This window comes from Rattus rattus, chromosome 10 (genome assembly GCF_011064425.1).
Source record: "Rattus rattus isolate New Zealand chromosome 10, Rrattus_CSIRO_v1, whole genome shotgun sequence".
NCBI lineage: Eukaryota > Metazoa > Chordata > Mammalia > Rodentia > Muridae > Rattus > Rattus rattus.
Window position 1 is genome coordinate 20,739,448 of NC_046163.1, and position 17,962 is coordinate 20,757,409.

General features: G+C 36.6%; 1 protein-coding gene across 1 annotated transcript in view; it reads left to right on the top strand.

The window, feature by feature from the left end:
* Positions 1 to 17,962, top strand: part of Kcnt2 (potassium sodium-activated channel subfamily T member 2) — a 267,014-nt gene that overhangs the window by 233,237 nt on the left and 15,815 nt on the right. Inside the window, exon 21 of the mRNA XM_032915567.1 lies at positions 9,663 to 9,963. Within this exon, the coding sequence (XP_032771458.1) occupies positions 9,663 to 9,963 (301 nt within the window). The remainder of the gene's footprint in view (positions 1 to 9,662; positions 9,964 to 17,962) is intronic.

The following is a 17,962-nucleotide window of genomic DNA, read 5'->3' on the forward strand; positions in this document are numbered from 1 at the left end:
AGTTTGATCAATGGAATAGAATCAAAGACCCAGGACCCACAGACCTATGGACACTTGTTCTTTCACAAAGAAGCCAAAAACATGCAGTGGAAAAGAGAAAGCATCTTCAATAAATGGTCCTGATCTAACTGGCAATCTGCATGTAGAAGAATGAAAATTATCACCTTGATCAAAGTTCAGATCCAAGTGGATAAAGGCCCTCAACATAAAACCAGGTAATCTGAATCGAATAGAAGAGTATGTGGGAAAGAGGCTCAAACTCTGGCACAGGGGAAAGTTTCTTAAGCATAATGTTAATGTCTAAGGTTCTATGATCGACAGTTGATAAATGGGACCTCATGAAACTAAAAATCTTTAAGGCCACAGACACCATCATTAGGGCAAATTGACCACCTATGGATTCAGAAAAATATTTTAGTAACCTTACATCCAATAAAGGACTAATGTTGAAAATATATAAAGAACTTAAGAAGTTAACATCTAAAAACCTAAATAACCCAATTAAAAAATGGGGAACAGAGCTAAGTAGGGAATTCACAACAGAAGAATCTCAAATAACTGGGAAGCACTTAAAGAAGTGTTCAAAGTTCTTAGTCATGAAGTAAGAACTAAGAGAAATGCAATTCAAAACAACACTGAGATAGATTCTACTTCACATTAACCAGAATGGCTAAGGTCAAAAACTCAGGGAATAACAATTGAATTGTAAATAAGAAATACCCAATTTAATAAAGAAACCTAAAGTGACAACATATGCTGGCAAAGATGTGGAGAAAGAAAAACATTCCTCTATTGCTGGTGGGATTGCAAAGTGGTACAGCCACTTGGAGAATCAATCTGGTGCTTTCTCTGAAAATTGTAAATAGATCTACCTGAAGATCAAACTATACCACTTTTGGGCATATACCCAAATAATGACCCACTATACCACAAGAATACTAGGAAACAACCTAGATGTTCTCAACCAAAGAATGAATACAGAAAATGAGTCCACTTACATAATGGAATACTAGCCATCTAAAAGTGAGGACTTCATGAATTTTGCAGGCAAATGGGTAAAACTAGAAAATATCATCCTGAGTGAGCTAACACAGACTCAAAATTACATGCATGGTATACAGTCACTAATACGTGGATATTAGTCCAAATGTACTAAATCTCTAGGATACAACCCATAGATCATAAGTGTAACAAGCATAAAAGGCCCAACAAACCCACTTAGAAGGGGGAAAAATAATTATGGGAGGCAGAGGGAGGGAGGAACTTGCCTCTAGAGGGGAATGGGAGGAGGGAAAGGGGAAGAAGATTGGGTATGGGGTAGGGGCACGAGAGAAGCCCATAGGGCCAGAAGAATGAATAGGAAATATGTAGCCTTCTGGGTGGGAGGTGGTCTGATCCTCTAGCAAGTCCCAGAGACTTCGGAGGTGAAAGACTTTTAGGACTCAATGGAGTTGAGCTTAGCCAAAATGCCCAACAATGAGGAGAGGGAACTGGAAGAGTCAATGTACAATACGTAGACAGCAGGGAGAGGAAGGATAGGGTTACAAAACCACAGTCAAATTTCTGACCCAGATTGTTCCTGTCTAAAAGAACTGCAGGGACAAATATGAAGAAGAGACTAAAGGAATGCAGTCCTTTGACTGGTCCAACTTGGGATTCATCTCATGGGGAGGGAGGAATTCCAAGACCTGACACAATTACTGATGCTATGAGGTGCTTACAGACAGGAGCCTAGCATGGCTATCCTCTGAGAGGCCCTACCAGCAACTGATTGAGACAGCAGCAGATACACCCAACCATTGGACTAGAGTTGGGGACTCCTATGGTTGAATTAGAGGAAAGAAGAAGCTGAAGGGGAGGGTGACCCCATAGGAAGACCAGTAGTCTCAAGTAACCCAGACTCCTTGGAGGTCCCAGACACTGAGCTACCAACCAGGCAGCTAGGAGGCAAGGGGGAGGAGGAATGGGATGAGGAACTGTGAGAGGGGGGACCAGGAATCAGGGGAAAGGACTGAAATGTAAATAAATTTTTTTAAATAAAATAAAATTATTTCACTGGCAGTGCTATCGTCTTAAACTAGTAACCTTTCATGAATTCTACTTTGCCTTGGTACCTCTATATAAGTCAACTCTATTAATAACATGAGTAATAAAAATGGAAAAAGAAACTTCTAGTAAAATGTTTGGTAATACCCACCATCCATTTCTTTTAATCCATTCTTTAACATGAGAAATATCTTTTTCTTGGTTTCTATAAAATATTTATTATCATTTGTTCCTATATTTATAATTCTTTGTTTCATTACTTTCTACAAACTGCTCCTCAAGATACAATGCTTTTTATTTTTCTTATTTAGAAGAGAGACAGAGAGATAGAGAACATAAAACTGGGTAGATTGGGAGATTAGGAAGATAAAATGTCGGGGAGAGATAAAACTTGTTTAAAATGAATAAAAAAACACTAATAAACAGGTGAACCAACTTTGGTTTATTAAATTTAATATCTTTTTGCAAAAGAATTCCAGACGTTCTTCCTAACATTAGTCCTAAGTTTCTCTGGAACAGGGACTCATCTTTTCTATATTACCTGTTTCTACACAAACTCTACCTATTCACAATTTATTTGTATTACCTGTGTCATTGTTTTAGTTAATTAAGAGTTCTTCCTTATTGCTTATATAAATGTTTTTCAGATATTGCAAGCTGCAAGTAGAATTGGAGCAATATAGCATGGGTTGTTTTTTATTTTATTTTTTTTAGCTTTTTTTAATAGTTTGAGATAATATTCGAAGAATAGATAATGTAATGGGGAAATGCTTATCAACCTCAGATTTGGCATGGATGTACAGCCCAAATTTTGTTATGATATTCAGAATAAGTATACTACAAATGCTAGAGAAACTTTTAGTGAGAATTTTGGGAGAGAAGGCAGGTAGGATTTCAAATTCCCCAAAGTGATCTGAGATAGTGGAAAATCTAAGTGATGTATTCCTTACTGTGGTCAGTTGCCAGCCCTGAGGTAAAGTTTGTTATGCAATGAGTGTGACTGTCAAACTGCTTTCAAAAGAAGTTGGCGTGTTTTACCCAACTTGTATTGAAGTGAATTAAAATGGTTCTGGGGTTTAAGAGTTGACAGAAGTAGGCATCAAATGCGCGGTCAAATTGTTATTATTCAACCTACATCTTCGGTGACTAAAACATGTATTGCTTCCTGCAGAATTTAAGTTTACAGTCTACAGCATTGTAGTTTGTATTCTGGAGTTGGTACAAGACTGGAAATTCTTTTGGATTCTTTGACTTATATTCAAAGGTTGAATATTTTGGAGATCTGATATGTGTGCCTTGGTTGTCTTTACAGTGTGGGGGCTATCTCAAAAGCAAGAAAACGTCACTTTTTGTTTTCTTACTATATGAAGAGAAAATTGTTTGTTGGCCAGAGACAGTAGCAAACAAATCTGTAAAATACACAAATGAGCCTTATTGCCCAGGGCATCTGCTGTTAAAAATCTGAATTTTGCCAAACTGATACTAATATTTTAATACATTTTGGTACTGAAATGTTGTAGTAAGGAATAAAAGGCAACAATTTTATATGCTTCTTCTCATTTAATGGTGACATTGCTATTCTTATACTTTATTCACTAGCTTTGAGAGGCCTTGGTAGCCAAGGGATGAGTGATATGCTATATCCCCTTCACATTCAGCAAGCTACTGAGGATAGAATTGTCCTCTCTTGCAGACAGCAGATGCCAAGGACATGTTTGGCTCTCTTCTTTATGTGTCATTTTCATTTTAAAGTGAAGCCTTGTTGGCCAAATTTACTTAACTCCCTAAAAATTTCTCAATTTGCTGACCATGAGATGGTAAAGGAACACTAATTTTGATCATGGGCTGCATTCATGTGTGTTGGGGGGGTGAGATATCAATATATGTTTTAGTACTGTTTCTTTTATGAACTTAGATGCCTTTGTGTAGATGTTTAGAATTACAATATCATCTTAGTGTGAAGTTTTTTTCCTTTGATGGGTATGTAGTTCATCTTTCCCAAACTTTTCTAATTAGATTTGGTTCTGTCTATTTTTTTTTTCAGATATTAAATGGCTACATCATCTTGCCTCTTGGAGTAATATTTTTTATCCTTTTGCCATTAACTGATGTCTATCATTGATGTTAAAGTGTGTTTACAGATCCAGCTTTTTTTATTTTATTTTATTCATGGGCATGGTTTTTACTAATTCATTAGTACCATTTGTTTCCATTGGCATCACAATCAAGAAAAATAATCTAGAATAAAGCAGTCTTTTCAACTGCATATACTGGAGAGAGAACAGCATCAAAGAACAGGTCTATTGGAATAGTTCTTGGTTAAGCATTCCATGAAAGTTTTGAGAATTAATCAGCAAATAGCCTTTACCTTTTATTGTAGCTATCAAATTCTTTGGATTGCTCACCATGTTAGTCCAAGTAAGAGAGAGAGAAAGAGAGAGAGAGAGAGAGAGAGAGAGAGAGAGAGAGAGAGAGAGAGAGAGAATTTACCACTTTATAATTTATGTAAGAAGAATATGTGAAGTTGGTTACCAAGCAATTATTAATTATCATTATTTTTCTTTGTCTGTCTACAAAGACAATAAGCATAACCTGTGGCTCTCTCATGGGTGGAGAAACAACATAAAATTCTTCATGCAATTATAAACTAGCTTTCATCCAGAACTTTGAAATAGAAGCAAACGTGAATATAAGCCATAAAACTTGAAGGCGAACAGTATTTCAAAGTATAATTAAAAGTCAATAATCACTAATCTCCAATTCTGGCCTCAGTATGGGTTACTAAAAAATACACTTGATGATTCTTCAGTTATAACATGAGCCAAGTGATAATACGGCTGCCATAAATCTGCAACATATTCTTATATTCACTCAAATAAACCATTAGTATTTTTAAAACGTCTATCCCACATTGACCATAATTAGGAAAACGTCTTATCCACATCTGACCTTCATCCTTTTTTTTTTAAATCTTTAACCATTTTTTACAGTCCAGTCGTTATACCCCTCCCGTTCTGCCCTTAGACATTCTGTTCTTATCCCATTCCTCCTCTCCCATTTCCAAAAAGATGTCCCCAACTCCCACACATCCCTTCATCCTGCTCCCCATTCGCTGGAGCCTCAAGTCTCTCAATGGTTAGGTCCTTCTTTTCTCATTGAGGACAGAACAGGCAGTCCTTATCTGTATATGTGTCACTGGCCTTGGACCACCTAATGTATGCTGCCTGGTAGGTGTATGAGAGATTTCCGGGGTCCAGGTTAATTGAGCCTGCTGGTCTACCTCTGGGGTCACTGTCCTCCTCAACTTCTTCCAGCCTTTCTCTTATCCAACCTCAGAGGTCCTTGAGTTCTGATCACTGTTTGGGTGTAAGCATCTGCTTTTGTCTCAGTCAGCAGCTTGTTGGCCCTCGCCGAGGGCTGGCATGCTAGGCTCCTGTCTGTAACTACATTATAGTATCAGTATCAGGCCTTGGACCCTCCCCTTGAGATTGGTTCCAATTTGGGTCGGTCACTAGACCTCCTTTCCCTTAGGCTTGTCTCCATTTTTGTTGCTACAGTTCTTTTAGAAAGGAACAATTTGGGGTTAGAGTTTTTGACCGTGGGATGGCAACCCCATCCCTCCCCTTGAAGCCCCGTCTTTCTACTGGAGGTAGATTCTTTAACTTCTCTCTCACCATTGTTGAGCATTTCACCTAAGATTCCTCACTTTGAGTGTAGAGATTCTCCCACCTCCCGGGTCTCTGTTACATTCTAGAGCATCCCCCCACCTCCCAACTCCCGAGATTGTACATTTCCATTCATTCTGCAGGTTCCCTGGGCTTCCCGCCTGCTAAGGTTATTTGGGAGTGTCCTTTACCTGTGGTCTGGGCTGTAGCAGACCAGGTCCTGGGAGAGCTTCAGACTATGGGATCTTCAGAGGAACAGTCATGCTTAGGGTCTGCCCAGATGGAATGCGCAGGTCAGAAAATGTGGATCCTGTGTTTTAATTCAATCTGTTATTCTCGCTTTTCTATTTCGGGTAATTGAGACTCTTGATGTAGATATTTATCAATAAGCAGTGTTTGTTGATTCCTGTTACTTTTTAGTTTTGATGTGGGTAATTTTAAACCCTCTTTTTACTTACGTATCTGAAATTATTTGTTCCTTGTGTTTTCTTGGCTGTGGCTAACCTCATGAATTTAAGTTTTCCTCCAAGCACTTTCTGGGTAGTTGGGTTTTTAGCTAGATACCGCTTAAACTTGGTTTTTATTTTGAAATTTCGTCATCTATTGTGATTGACAGTTTTGCTGGGTATGGCACTCTGGGCTGGCATCTGTGCTCTCTTAGAAGAGTCTGTAAAACATCCAACCAGCACCTTTCCCAGTTTTAGAGTCTCTATGGAGAAGTCAGGTGTTATTCCAATGGGTCTGCTTTCATATCTTATTTGGTCATTTTCCCATTGCAGCTTGTAATAGTCATCTTTGTTTCTCCGTGTGTGTGTGTGTGTGTGTGTGTGTGTGTGTGTGTGTGTGTGTGTGTGTGTGTGTGTGTGTGTGTATATGTGTGTGTGTGTGTGTGATTTTACAAATATTTTCCATGCGACTTTCTCAAGTGATATTTAGCATTATTTATCCCTCTCACTATTCCTTCCTCTATTCTTCTCTCTGCTCTTTCCCATTTAAATTCTTTCCATGTGATTTTTCCGTTTTACACCTTTGTACTATTGTGTTCTGACTCCTTTCTCCACTGTGCCCTTTTAAACAATGAAATAATCAAGTCATTTTAGGCAGAAGATATTATTTCAAATATGTAATTTATTTTTTGTAAAGATATACATTTAGCACTTTCATTAATCATGGAAAGTTTTATGAATCTTAAAAAAGTGTTTTTAGAAGATTAGACTACATTTTTGACAATGTATTATAATGCACACATCAAATTTCTTATGTTACCTTAATGTACATTTACACATATGAACATATTCCTAAATCTGCTTTACAAAAAGTGTATTTGGGGTGGGGTGGGCAGATATCTTGAGAGATTTGAACATCTGGTGAGCAAGCATGATACCCTGAGTGTGGAGTCCCAAGTCTCTCATGAAAAAACTGTTTGTTGCCCTCTGATGGCAATGATGCTAGCACTGGGAAATAGACCCAGGAGGGACCTGGCGTTCCCTGCCCAGAAAGCCATGTCATACAGGTGAGCCTCAGGTTCTGTGTAAAACTCTAGATTAATGTAAGATGCAAGAGAGAAGGCACCCAACAACTTACTCTGTTCTGCACATGCACAATTACACACACACACACACACACACACACACACACACACACACACTCCACTTTTCTTGTATTATTGTTTTTATTTTATTAAGTATTTGATGATAAAAATAAAAATTCTCTGATTAATTATAGATGGACAGAATAATTGATGCAAGCAAAATACACATTATATTATAAATGTTTCTTCTCTTCAAATTTAATATATTTACTAGTTACAGTTCGTAGAATTTATTATCTTTCCAATTTCCCATTTGTACCACTGTCTCATGCCAGGGCACAAGTCATGTTACTTAGTGTATATTGAGCCTCTTCTGAATTAAACGCCATACCTTGTTCTCTTTGGTTGAGTCAGAAAGTAACTAATAGACAAAAAATGTTAGTTGACAATGCAATTTACTTTTACAGAAAGGAAAATTGAAACAGTCAGAGAATCGAGATTTCATAACCAGGAAAGGCAGCTGTTTAATAGTCTGCTAGGAATTTAAGCCAAACCCAGAGTGACCCCAGAATGTCTGCTTTACTATTTTAACCCTCAAAGCTGTAGTTCAGAAAAACTCCCTAAAGGTGAAGCCACCATTACATTTTCTGTGCTTCACAGTATTTCCTGTTTGGAGATGTTGTGTTCAAAGTAGAGTAGTGTACCAAGCATCTGATGAAGAGATCTTGGGAAATGATTTCATCTTTTCACACAAATGCACAAATATGCAATTTAGTAACAGGTACATGTCAGCAATGTTATTTACATTGTTACTAAACTTTTTATTTATTACGTAGCATTATTGTCACTACTTTAGGTCAAGTTAGAGATTGTAATGGTTTCTCTGTATGGCAGTATGTTGTGCAAATTTTTTAAATATTTATGTGGGCTGGAGGATGAATATTAACATTATCATTTTATTCAAAAAGTTATAAATTTGTCTTTCATATAGAGATGGAAAAACCCTGAAGCATCATTCTAGTTTGATCATCTCGTTATAAAAAGCTAACAACTATACTCCTTATATGTGATATTCAAAGGAAAAAGAAAGGTTTCAAAATCCAAGTTTGTGCTACACAGTCTCTAAGTTTCACTTGGTTTTCTAAAACAAATTCTCATTCTTTTCTTCTTCTGGGTAGAATGACATTTACAAGATTTTTGCTTGCTATATAGACTTATGAGAAAAATGACATACAATTTTAATGACCATATATGTGAAATCATGGTATTCACATCCTAGGAGATTTCAAAACTAACTTAAGTGTGACATTTAAATATTACTTGAATAATACATAAATAGGTTGATTCATAATTTAGATGCATATATTTCACAGTGCCTGAAACATAGGATTAAGAAAAAACATTCACAAAGACAAAGAGTGTTGTATGTTGGTCTGAACTAGCATCTAATCCTTTCCCTGTGCCTTACATATTAATCAGTAGAGGATTCTAAGACCTAAACTGTAAGTGATGTTATGTTTGCTTAGGACCTTGAATGATTTCCTCAGAAAGCTTGATGCAAAAGAAATGCAGTTTTTCCTGTAGGACATTTCATATATATATATATATATATATATATATATATATATATATATATATATGGTTAACTTTAGATAGTCCTTATTGATGACACACATTTTCTAACAGTTTGTAAACTACTTTCACAGAAGAGGGTTTTAGTTGTGATAGTAGCTAGGTGGGAATAAATAAGCTAAGATTTGTAAAGGGATCCATGATATAAATTCTTTAATGCTTCCAGTTTAAGTTCTGAGAAATAATTATCTAGTTTCTACATTTCTTCAGTGAACTTTTTATTGGGAGATGTGAAGTTTCAATTAATTATTTGTATGTCATCCTAAGAATTACTGTTCCGTAAGAGAAATAAGATGGATTTCTTCTGTCTTAGCTGAACGTTGGTATGTGATTATGTCCTAGCATGTTGCTAGAATTGTGGGCAAGGCCCTCACTGAGGCTCATAATTTATACATACAGTTAGAGGATAAGTTGGATCTATGTCCTGACCCTGAATTGAACTGTATTTATGTAAATAAAGTTATAAAACATTATGGTATTTGTTTAAAGTGTCTGTGTTCTAACATATATAAATTATATATTAATATATATTATGTTATATAACATATACTATATAAATTTTTTAAAGTCATATTAAAAAGACTAACACTGGGAAGATCCAGATATTTTAAGTTTCTGAAAGTTGAATAGTAGAAGATGGTAGAATGGAATGTCTATATTTTGTTTTTCCTGTGGAAACTATCACATGTGGATATAAAACTACACCGAGATCATGCGAACAAGTCATTTAAATTCTAGTCGATAACTACTCCTAAAATATGTAATTGTCATATTCCTTTCCCTTAAAGTCTCAAATATCCATCAGTGTGGAAGAGTGGGAAGACACCAAAGATGTCAAGGACCCAGGGCACCACCGCAGCATTCACCGCAACTCAACCTCTAGCGACCAGTCAGACCACCCCTTGCTGCGGAGGAAGAGCATGCAGTGGGCCCGGAGGCTGAGCAGAAAAGGGCCAAAGCACTCTGGTAAAACTGCAGAAAAGATAACTCAGCAACGACTGAATCTCTACAGGAGGTCGGAAAGACAGGAGCTTGCTGAACTTGTGAAAAACAGAATGAAACACCTGGGCCTCTCTACGGTGGGCTACGGTAGGCTCCTTAAAGCTCCTGTTCACCTACGCCTCTCGTCTCTTTTGTTTCTAGTCGCACAGTCAACTTTGGTGTAGGAAAGGACTGATATTTGTTTGGCAGGGTATGTACCTGGCACTTTGATGAAAATCTCATCTTTTGTGCAATATTTAAATCACAAACTTTGCTAAACTGCGTTTAGCCTTATTTAGTTCACTAGGCAATGTTTGAACCCATCACAGCAATAACTCACTTTATTCATAAAATTTGAAGTGGATTTAATTTCCATATTGGTGCTATAAAAACTAAACCATGAAACTTTTGGATTTGCTAATACCTAGGTAAGACTTAAATAGGTTTATCTGACTCTCTCTCTCTCTCTCTCTCTCTCTCTCTCTCTCTCACACACACACACACACACACACACACACACACACACACACACACACAGCCATACACCCTAGACACAAATATCATACCTGTCTAGGTCCTGAGATGAAAAGAATTTGAATTAGTTTGAAAAGAACTAACTTTCATGGCTATGGGAGAACTGTAACTTAGAAATTGTGTTTAGTTTCTAACCAAAGACTTCAAAGGGTGTATTTATATTCTATTATATTTGTTGAGATTCTATCATAATTATAACATTTCTAATTTCCATTTCTTCCCTTCTAACTCTTCCATATACCCTTTCCTGCTTTCCTTCAAATCCGTGGCCTATTACATTATTTCTCATTACTCTCATATATTTAGATGCATGTGTCTGTGTGTGTATGTGTGTGTGTGTGTTTTTAGATATAACCTCTTCAGATATTGTATCACTTGTGTGTATATTTTATGTGCTGACCATTTGGCTGTGTACAACCAATTGGTGTGCTCTTCCCTGGGAAAGATAATTTTTCTCAGTTGTATTAATTGGTACAGTACAAGCTTCCTAAGCAATTCCCACTTGATATGTTAGTCAATGATTTTTAATCTAAGAAATTTAATGAAGTAATGTACTAGTAATGTGAGAAATGTCATTATTCAAGTTTTAGGGCAGAAATGTGCTTATCAGATTAATAACAAAACCTATAGATACATTGTAGGAACAGAGGACAATCCACACTGCCCCACTATTAGATGTCAGTTGACAAGAGGCCAGTGGCTGCTTAGAGAGACAGAATCCTTTGCTTTTATGACAAAATCCCTCATAGTTTGCTCCATACAATGTACATATCTACATACATGCACATATAAGCAAAATTAGTGACCCTAGTAAGAGGTGTATATGTATATATGTATATATAATGTGTGTACATATAAATGCATATATAAAACAATAATTTTTAAATTTTATGAATGTTGCAAAGGGAATGAAGGAATTTGAGGAGTCAAAGAGACAGGAATTGTGTAGATTTAGCCATTGTGTATAAAATTCAAGAAAATATGAAACTAATGAAGAAACTTATTTAACTAGCCAAAGAAAATGGGGTATTTTAATTGCTTATCTATACATATATGCACATATATGAGTACATATATACAGATATCTTTCCTCATATCCTCTTTGTTATCAAGTCTTACCTTGAGACATTTTAATCACCAAGTTAGAATTTAAAAGAAGTTACTTTTTCAGTTTTTGTTGGTTTTCTTTTTTTGAGCTCGAGAAATAAAATATGTTTATTAAGTCATTTCACATAGAATCTGTATACATTTTTCATAATTCCTTATATTTATTGGATCATTATGATTTTCTCTCAGAGGTGGGTGGTTCTGCTCAAAGACTTGCATTTGAATTTGCAACACTTCAAAACTCAGAATGATCTTACAGAAATTCACTAATGGCTCCTTACCACTTCAAATTACATCTGAGATGAATTGACTTTAAACAAATTAGTTTTCTATTTTTACCTTTTACATATAGCTAAGTTTGTCTTTTAATGAAAAGATCTATCAAATGATTATTCCTCTGAGTCTGAGCTCTTTCAAGAATATTATAAATCCTGGTTAGTCCATAAGCAGAATAGCACGTTGCCTCTTGACGATCAGGAATATAAAAATGCCTGAGCTTACTACATGTGATTGCCTGAGAAAACAGCAAGGGATTATAAGGAAATCTTTCGTAGGCACCATGGATTTACTCGTATTCTATTTGTATGGAAATTAGTTAATATTTTGCTCATGATAAGTCTTATAATGGAAAACATTCTATCCATTTATTTTCTCCTGTTTTTATAACCCCTCTCTTATTCATATGTGTACACAAAGATGCCCTTTTCTGTTCTACAGCATTTACTGAACACCTGTGATCTCAGGTTATGAGAACAGGATTTAAAATATAAAATATCACTGTCTTCTAGACATGTTCCCTTAATACTAACTTTATCCCCAAAATCAACATCACTAGGGTGTCTCTAAGTACCAGGAAAGGAACTCTTTAAGAGACTAGGAACTGTGTTCACACAGACAAGAACACTGTTAGAATATATTAAAATATATTAATGTTATGTGCTCACTATATTACTTTTTATATGCTTGAACCAGTTTTCTAATTTTCTTATGTGTAAACTGAAATACATCATGATAAATTGTACTGAGACATAAAATATACTATCAGATACATGCTTCCTCTAAATTACACATCCCTTAAGCCTTCTGAATGCTATAATTTTAGGTCCAGCATTTCCCACCTACAGATATACCACATATCTGCTTAATCTCATTATGTACTTCCCTTCCTTAGACACAAAATGATAAAAATTTAGAACCCCTGTTTAAAAAATGCAGAGCAACTGACAAACATATTAATATGCTTGGATGTCCATGAGTTGTGAAGTGAGGCTTTTGTAAATCTGGATGCTATGTGAGAAGTGAGTAGACTGTATGCAATCATGGGTATGGAATACAAAGGAGGAAAGACGGAAGACTAACACAATGACACCTGGAGCCCATTGAGTTGCAATGGGCAACTCTTGTATCTAAGTACTTGGGACATTCTGATAGAGAATGTCTTGTCATCGCCAAGCATAACTAATTTTGTATACCACCCAGATTGTTGAGCAGTGTCACTCGTTGTATCTTGCCTGGTATAAAAATATATAATGCTGCAAGTCTGATACTATGTCACTGGTGCCAACGAGAGAACTGTATCCACAGAATGATTTACAAACCAGATTTGAATAGCAGGAAAGTAGAGGCAGATACTTAGGTATATTATACTTAGGTATAAATATGTTATGAGTAGTTCTAAGTAAAAGAAAATATAAACATACATAAAGAGAATATAAAATTTCAGATTTTCATGTAAATAAATACTGTTAAGATATTAGATTACAGACCTTCCTGGAAGGCCTGCTTTCTCTGCAATTAGAATTATTACCTTCACTCTCCTTGACACCTCTCCCAATTATTTACTTCCTTACTCTGATCCCACTAAGGCCCACAGTAGGACATATGCTTGTTCCTTAGGCATTTGCTTCACATGACCATTGCTGGCCTCCTAACCTTGTTGGGTTGGAATTCACCCTGATAGCCTGCTCATCCATAAGATCAGATGCTACAACCAGCAGAACTTGCACTAGATTCATGGATATCTGTTGCAGTAAATCCTCCAACCCAAATATGCCTGTGCAATGAAAACACGACTTAATTAATATAAATACAAGCTGTGTGTCTAGACTGGGCAGATCTACCACTGCACTACTCTATTCCTCAGCTATGAGATCCCTTAAATTGCAGTTTCCCCAGGCCGCCTGCTTCAGCTCCATTTTTCTTCCACCCCCTCCTCCTCCCATCATTCCCTTTTCTCTCCTCCCTCCTTCTTCCTCGAGCTTTTTTGCTCGATCCTAGCTTCTCCTCCCAAATCACTAGCCTTTATTTTACAAGGTAAAATGGGGAAAAGGTTCTTATGAAGTCATCTGAGTGCAATTCACTCCCCCTCCTAGGAAGTACTTTTTGGGGAAGCGGAATTAACAGCAAAATACAAAATGCACCAGGGCAATCCACAACAAATATCAACATCCTTAAACAGACGCTCTCAGCTTCACCGATCAGACACCACGTCACAGGTACCACAATCACCCCAAACATTGCTATCTTAACACTTGCTTGGGGTGCTTCTCCATTCCTCAGGTCAGATACTACAATCATGTAGGCCTTTAATGCCCAAACTATCATGTTCTCAAGACCAGCTACGAGCACCTGTATGTTTTCTATGCCACTGGTCCTCCAATATATACAATCTCTATTAACTTATGCACAGCACTCACTGTTCAGACCAGAGTCCCTAATTTTTCCTAGGTAAACTGAGCTTCAAGTATCTAAACTATAAGCTAGCCAAGAATGGGTAAGAGAAAAACAGATCCACATGCTCATTCAACATAGAGGATTGATATCTATTAGTGCAGAAACTCATATCCAAAGACACCATCAATGACCTAATGCTGCATGCACTGGTCACAACAGAAATATACAAGCGGTATGAAAAATTAAGACAATACATGTTCTTCACCCTGTAGAACAAAACAACAACAGCAAGAACTACAAGCCCTACCAATCTCATAGTAACAGTCTCTGGTGAAAACAGCAAATCAACCAATGGACGTTCCTGTAAAGTAGACCACAAATTGAGACCACAAAATGCAAATCTCAACAAGTGCAAGAAATTTGAAGTAACTCTTTGTATTCTATTTGACTACAACAGATTAATGCTTGAAATTACAGTGGAAAATAGGCTCTAGAGATTACATGAACTCACAGAGATTAAATAATCCAGTATTGAATGATGGATGTGTCACAGATAAGATTAAGACAAAGATTTCATTTTTTAATGATAAAATGAAAATTTAAATACAATATAACAGACAGCATACACCAACTGATATGAGGCCCCCAACACAAATAGAGCAGAGGACTGCCAGTTCTGGATTGAGTCAGAGGAGACGCACATAACCTTCAAAAGACTGGAGGCTCCAGGGAGTGGGGAGGTCTAGTGGGGGTTGGGGGTGGGGACATTCTCATGGAGGTGGGAGGAAGGGGTATGGAATATGGAACAAATGAATTACTTAATGGTCCACCTTAAGAATTCAGAACAATAAAAATACACCAAATCCAAGCAGAAGATGTCAGTAATTTTTTTAAATGCCAAAAATTAATGAAGTGGAAATTTTTAAATAATACAAAGAACAACCCCACACTCTAACTCCTCCTAGACTCCTTATTTCATATCTCCTTCCCAAAATAGTATTCATTTAAGCTTGTTTGTTTGTTTGTTTGCTTAACTCACTAAGTCTAATTAGCGCTGCCAGTATACATGCTTGGGTATGACCTGTACAATGGGAAATGGAAAATCTACCAATACGACTCTCCAGTGACAGCCAGTACCTGACTAACTTGGTAGGTATGGGAAGACTTCTCTATTTCATGCTGGAATCTTTAACTGGTTTGAAAGATCAAACCTACACGAGAGTGTAGGTTTTATGCAGATAAAAATAGATACCTGTATACTACAGCCATGACTTTCATAGATCTCCTCCCCATCCTCCGACAGTTATGTTTTTTCTGGCCATCTCTTCAGAGATGTTCCTGGAGTCTGATGTCTCATGAAAGTAGGCTTGACATAGTAGTCCACTTTTGGCTAAACATTTACAATTGCTTATTCTTAGCACTTTGAACAACAATGAAGTTCTGAATCAACCGTCACCCACTATGTTAGAAAAATTTCTGATTTGATTAGGAGCAGCATAAACCTATAAAACAAAGATAAATATGTAGAAGGCAGATTGACCATTTACATAACATATTAATAGGTTCCCAATGAACCTGTAAATAGGCCTATCACTTCCCCAGCCATTGATTTGGAGCTTGTTTATAGAACTGGTTTGTGTTTTCCCATGTTGTACTTACTAATACAATCACAAGAACAAACAATCACCCTTACAAACAGTCTTACAATTACTGAACCAGCGGAAACATTTTACTTAATAGGTCAGTCTGGTAACTTGGGGTGTCCAGTCCACAGCTGAATAAGACCATTTGTGTCTTCTGACACTGTTAAGTTAGCCAGAAGGAAGAGTGTCCAGGTTAATTTCAGATTGGTTTCTCTTTGTTCTTCAACTATAATTCATGGTGTCTTCAGCAATAGGGACTCATCATCAAGTTATGATGGGCAACCAGGAACCATGTCAGTGCCCTCTATTGTTCTGGGTGACTTGGGGACCTTATTAACCAATACCATGTATGAATGCATGCTTGTCTCTGAGACTTTTTTAAGTAACTCGTGTCTTCTAGAAGCAGCGTTATGAACTAATGTGAGGCTAAATGAATAAAATATGTAAATGGCATATAAAATGGTGTTGTTTCATTAGGTTTCCTCATACTTCCTTAAATTTTCATTAATCTACCTTATACCCTTAATTCCCAGTTTCTTTTTTAAAATTTTTTTTATTGGTTATTTCATTTATTTAGATTTCAAGTGTTATCCCTCTTTTTGGTTTCCACTCCAAAAACCCCCTATCACACCCTCTTCCCCCTGCTTCTGTGAGGGTGCTCCCCCACTCACCCGTCCACTCCTGTCTCATTGACCTACCATTCCACTATGCTGTGTCATTAAGCCTTCACAAGACCAAGGGCCTTCCCTCCCATTGATGCCAGATAAGGTCATTCTCTGCTACCTATGCAGCTGGAGCCATGGGTCCCCCCAAGTATACTCTTTGATTGATGGTTTAGTTCCTGGGAGCTCTGGTGTGTCTGGTTGGTTGATATTGTATTTCTTCCTATGGAGTTGCAATTCCCAATTTCTTGATTGCTAGGAATATCGAGTACTTTTTAAAATCCTGTTTGGTTAATGTGATTTTCTGTAACATTTTGCATCTGACACTCCTGAAAGTTGCTGTGAAACTGTGTCTATTATAAATGCCAGGTATAAAGTTACACAAATATAGATGTTTAAGTGACATCCATAGACATAATCACATGGAAGAGAGAAAGATCATAGGGCTCCAACCCTACACAAAAAACTACAGGCAATTTAGGAACAATGAGAGCAGGGAAAATAGTTGTCCCCAAGGAACAGCACAACAATTGGTTATCAAATAACAAATGATCAGCTCAGAGCTTATATATATATACAAGTAAAATTATGTAGACTGAACAGTTTCTATTTATGTATTAAACACACATACACACACACACCCATACAAGCAAGCACAAGAACAAAAATTAAAGAGAGAAAAGAGATGTGGAAGGGCTTGGGGGAAAGTAGGAAAGGGTAAAACTGTATAATTAGATTATAGTCTCAAAAATTAATGAAAGAAACTTAAAAAGACATTTTTTTTCACTTGTGCTTCTCTATTGAAATTTGTCTTCTCAAGCCCTAGTGAATTTGTTAGTAGACACTCTGAGGGGTACTTGATTTTTTGCAGTTCTTTATAAAGTTTTGCTAATAGTCTCTTGTCTGAAGCACATGACAAAGGTTTTTCTCTCATTCTGAGGCCTGTGTGTTTGGTTCCCTTGGCTATGCCAAGGATTGCATGCAGTCTTGTTCACTGTTTCCTATCCCACTAAAGCCCCATTAGAAAGCTCCTTTCTACCTTCTATCCTGAATAGAAATATTTGGTTCATTTTGAATTGAGCTTTGTATGAGATGTAAGACATGAGTGATTTCATTGTTCTATAAGTGGATTTCTAGTTTTATTAGAACCATTTTTTGAATTGCTGGTCTTTTTTTATTGTGTGTGAAACAATTTCAGTAGCAGTAATTTTTGCTATATGGAATTTTTCAGCTTTCGAAGGTCAGAGCTTAGCTGTCTTGACACAGTCTATTCATAAAAGATTATGAGTACATTTTTGATGTTAGGAAATAGAATCTTGATTCTCTGGTTCATGAAAACACATATAAGTATTTTTTTCAGAAAGTATTGTATTTTGTTATCAACACAACAATATATTTTCATGTCTGACATGGTTAGCGATAATTAGGGGAAACTCTTAATAATCCATCAAACCTACTCTATTCCTCCTATAGAACTGAGATATAACC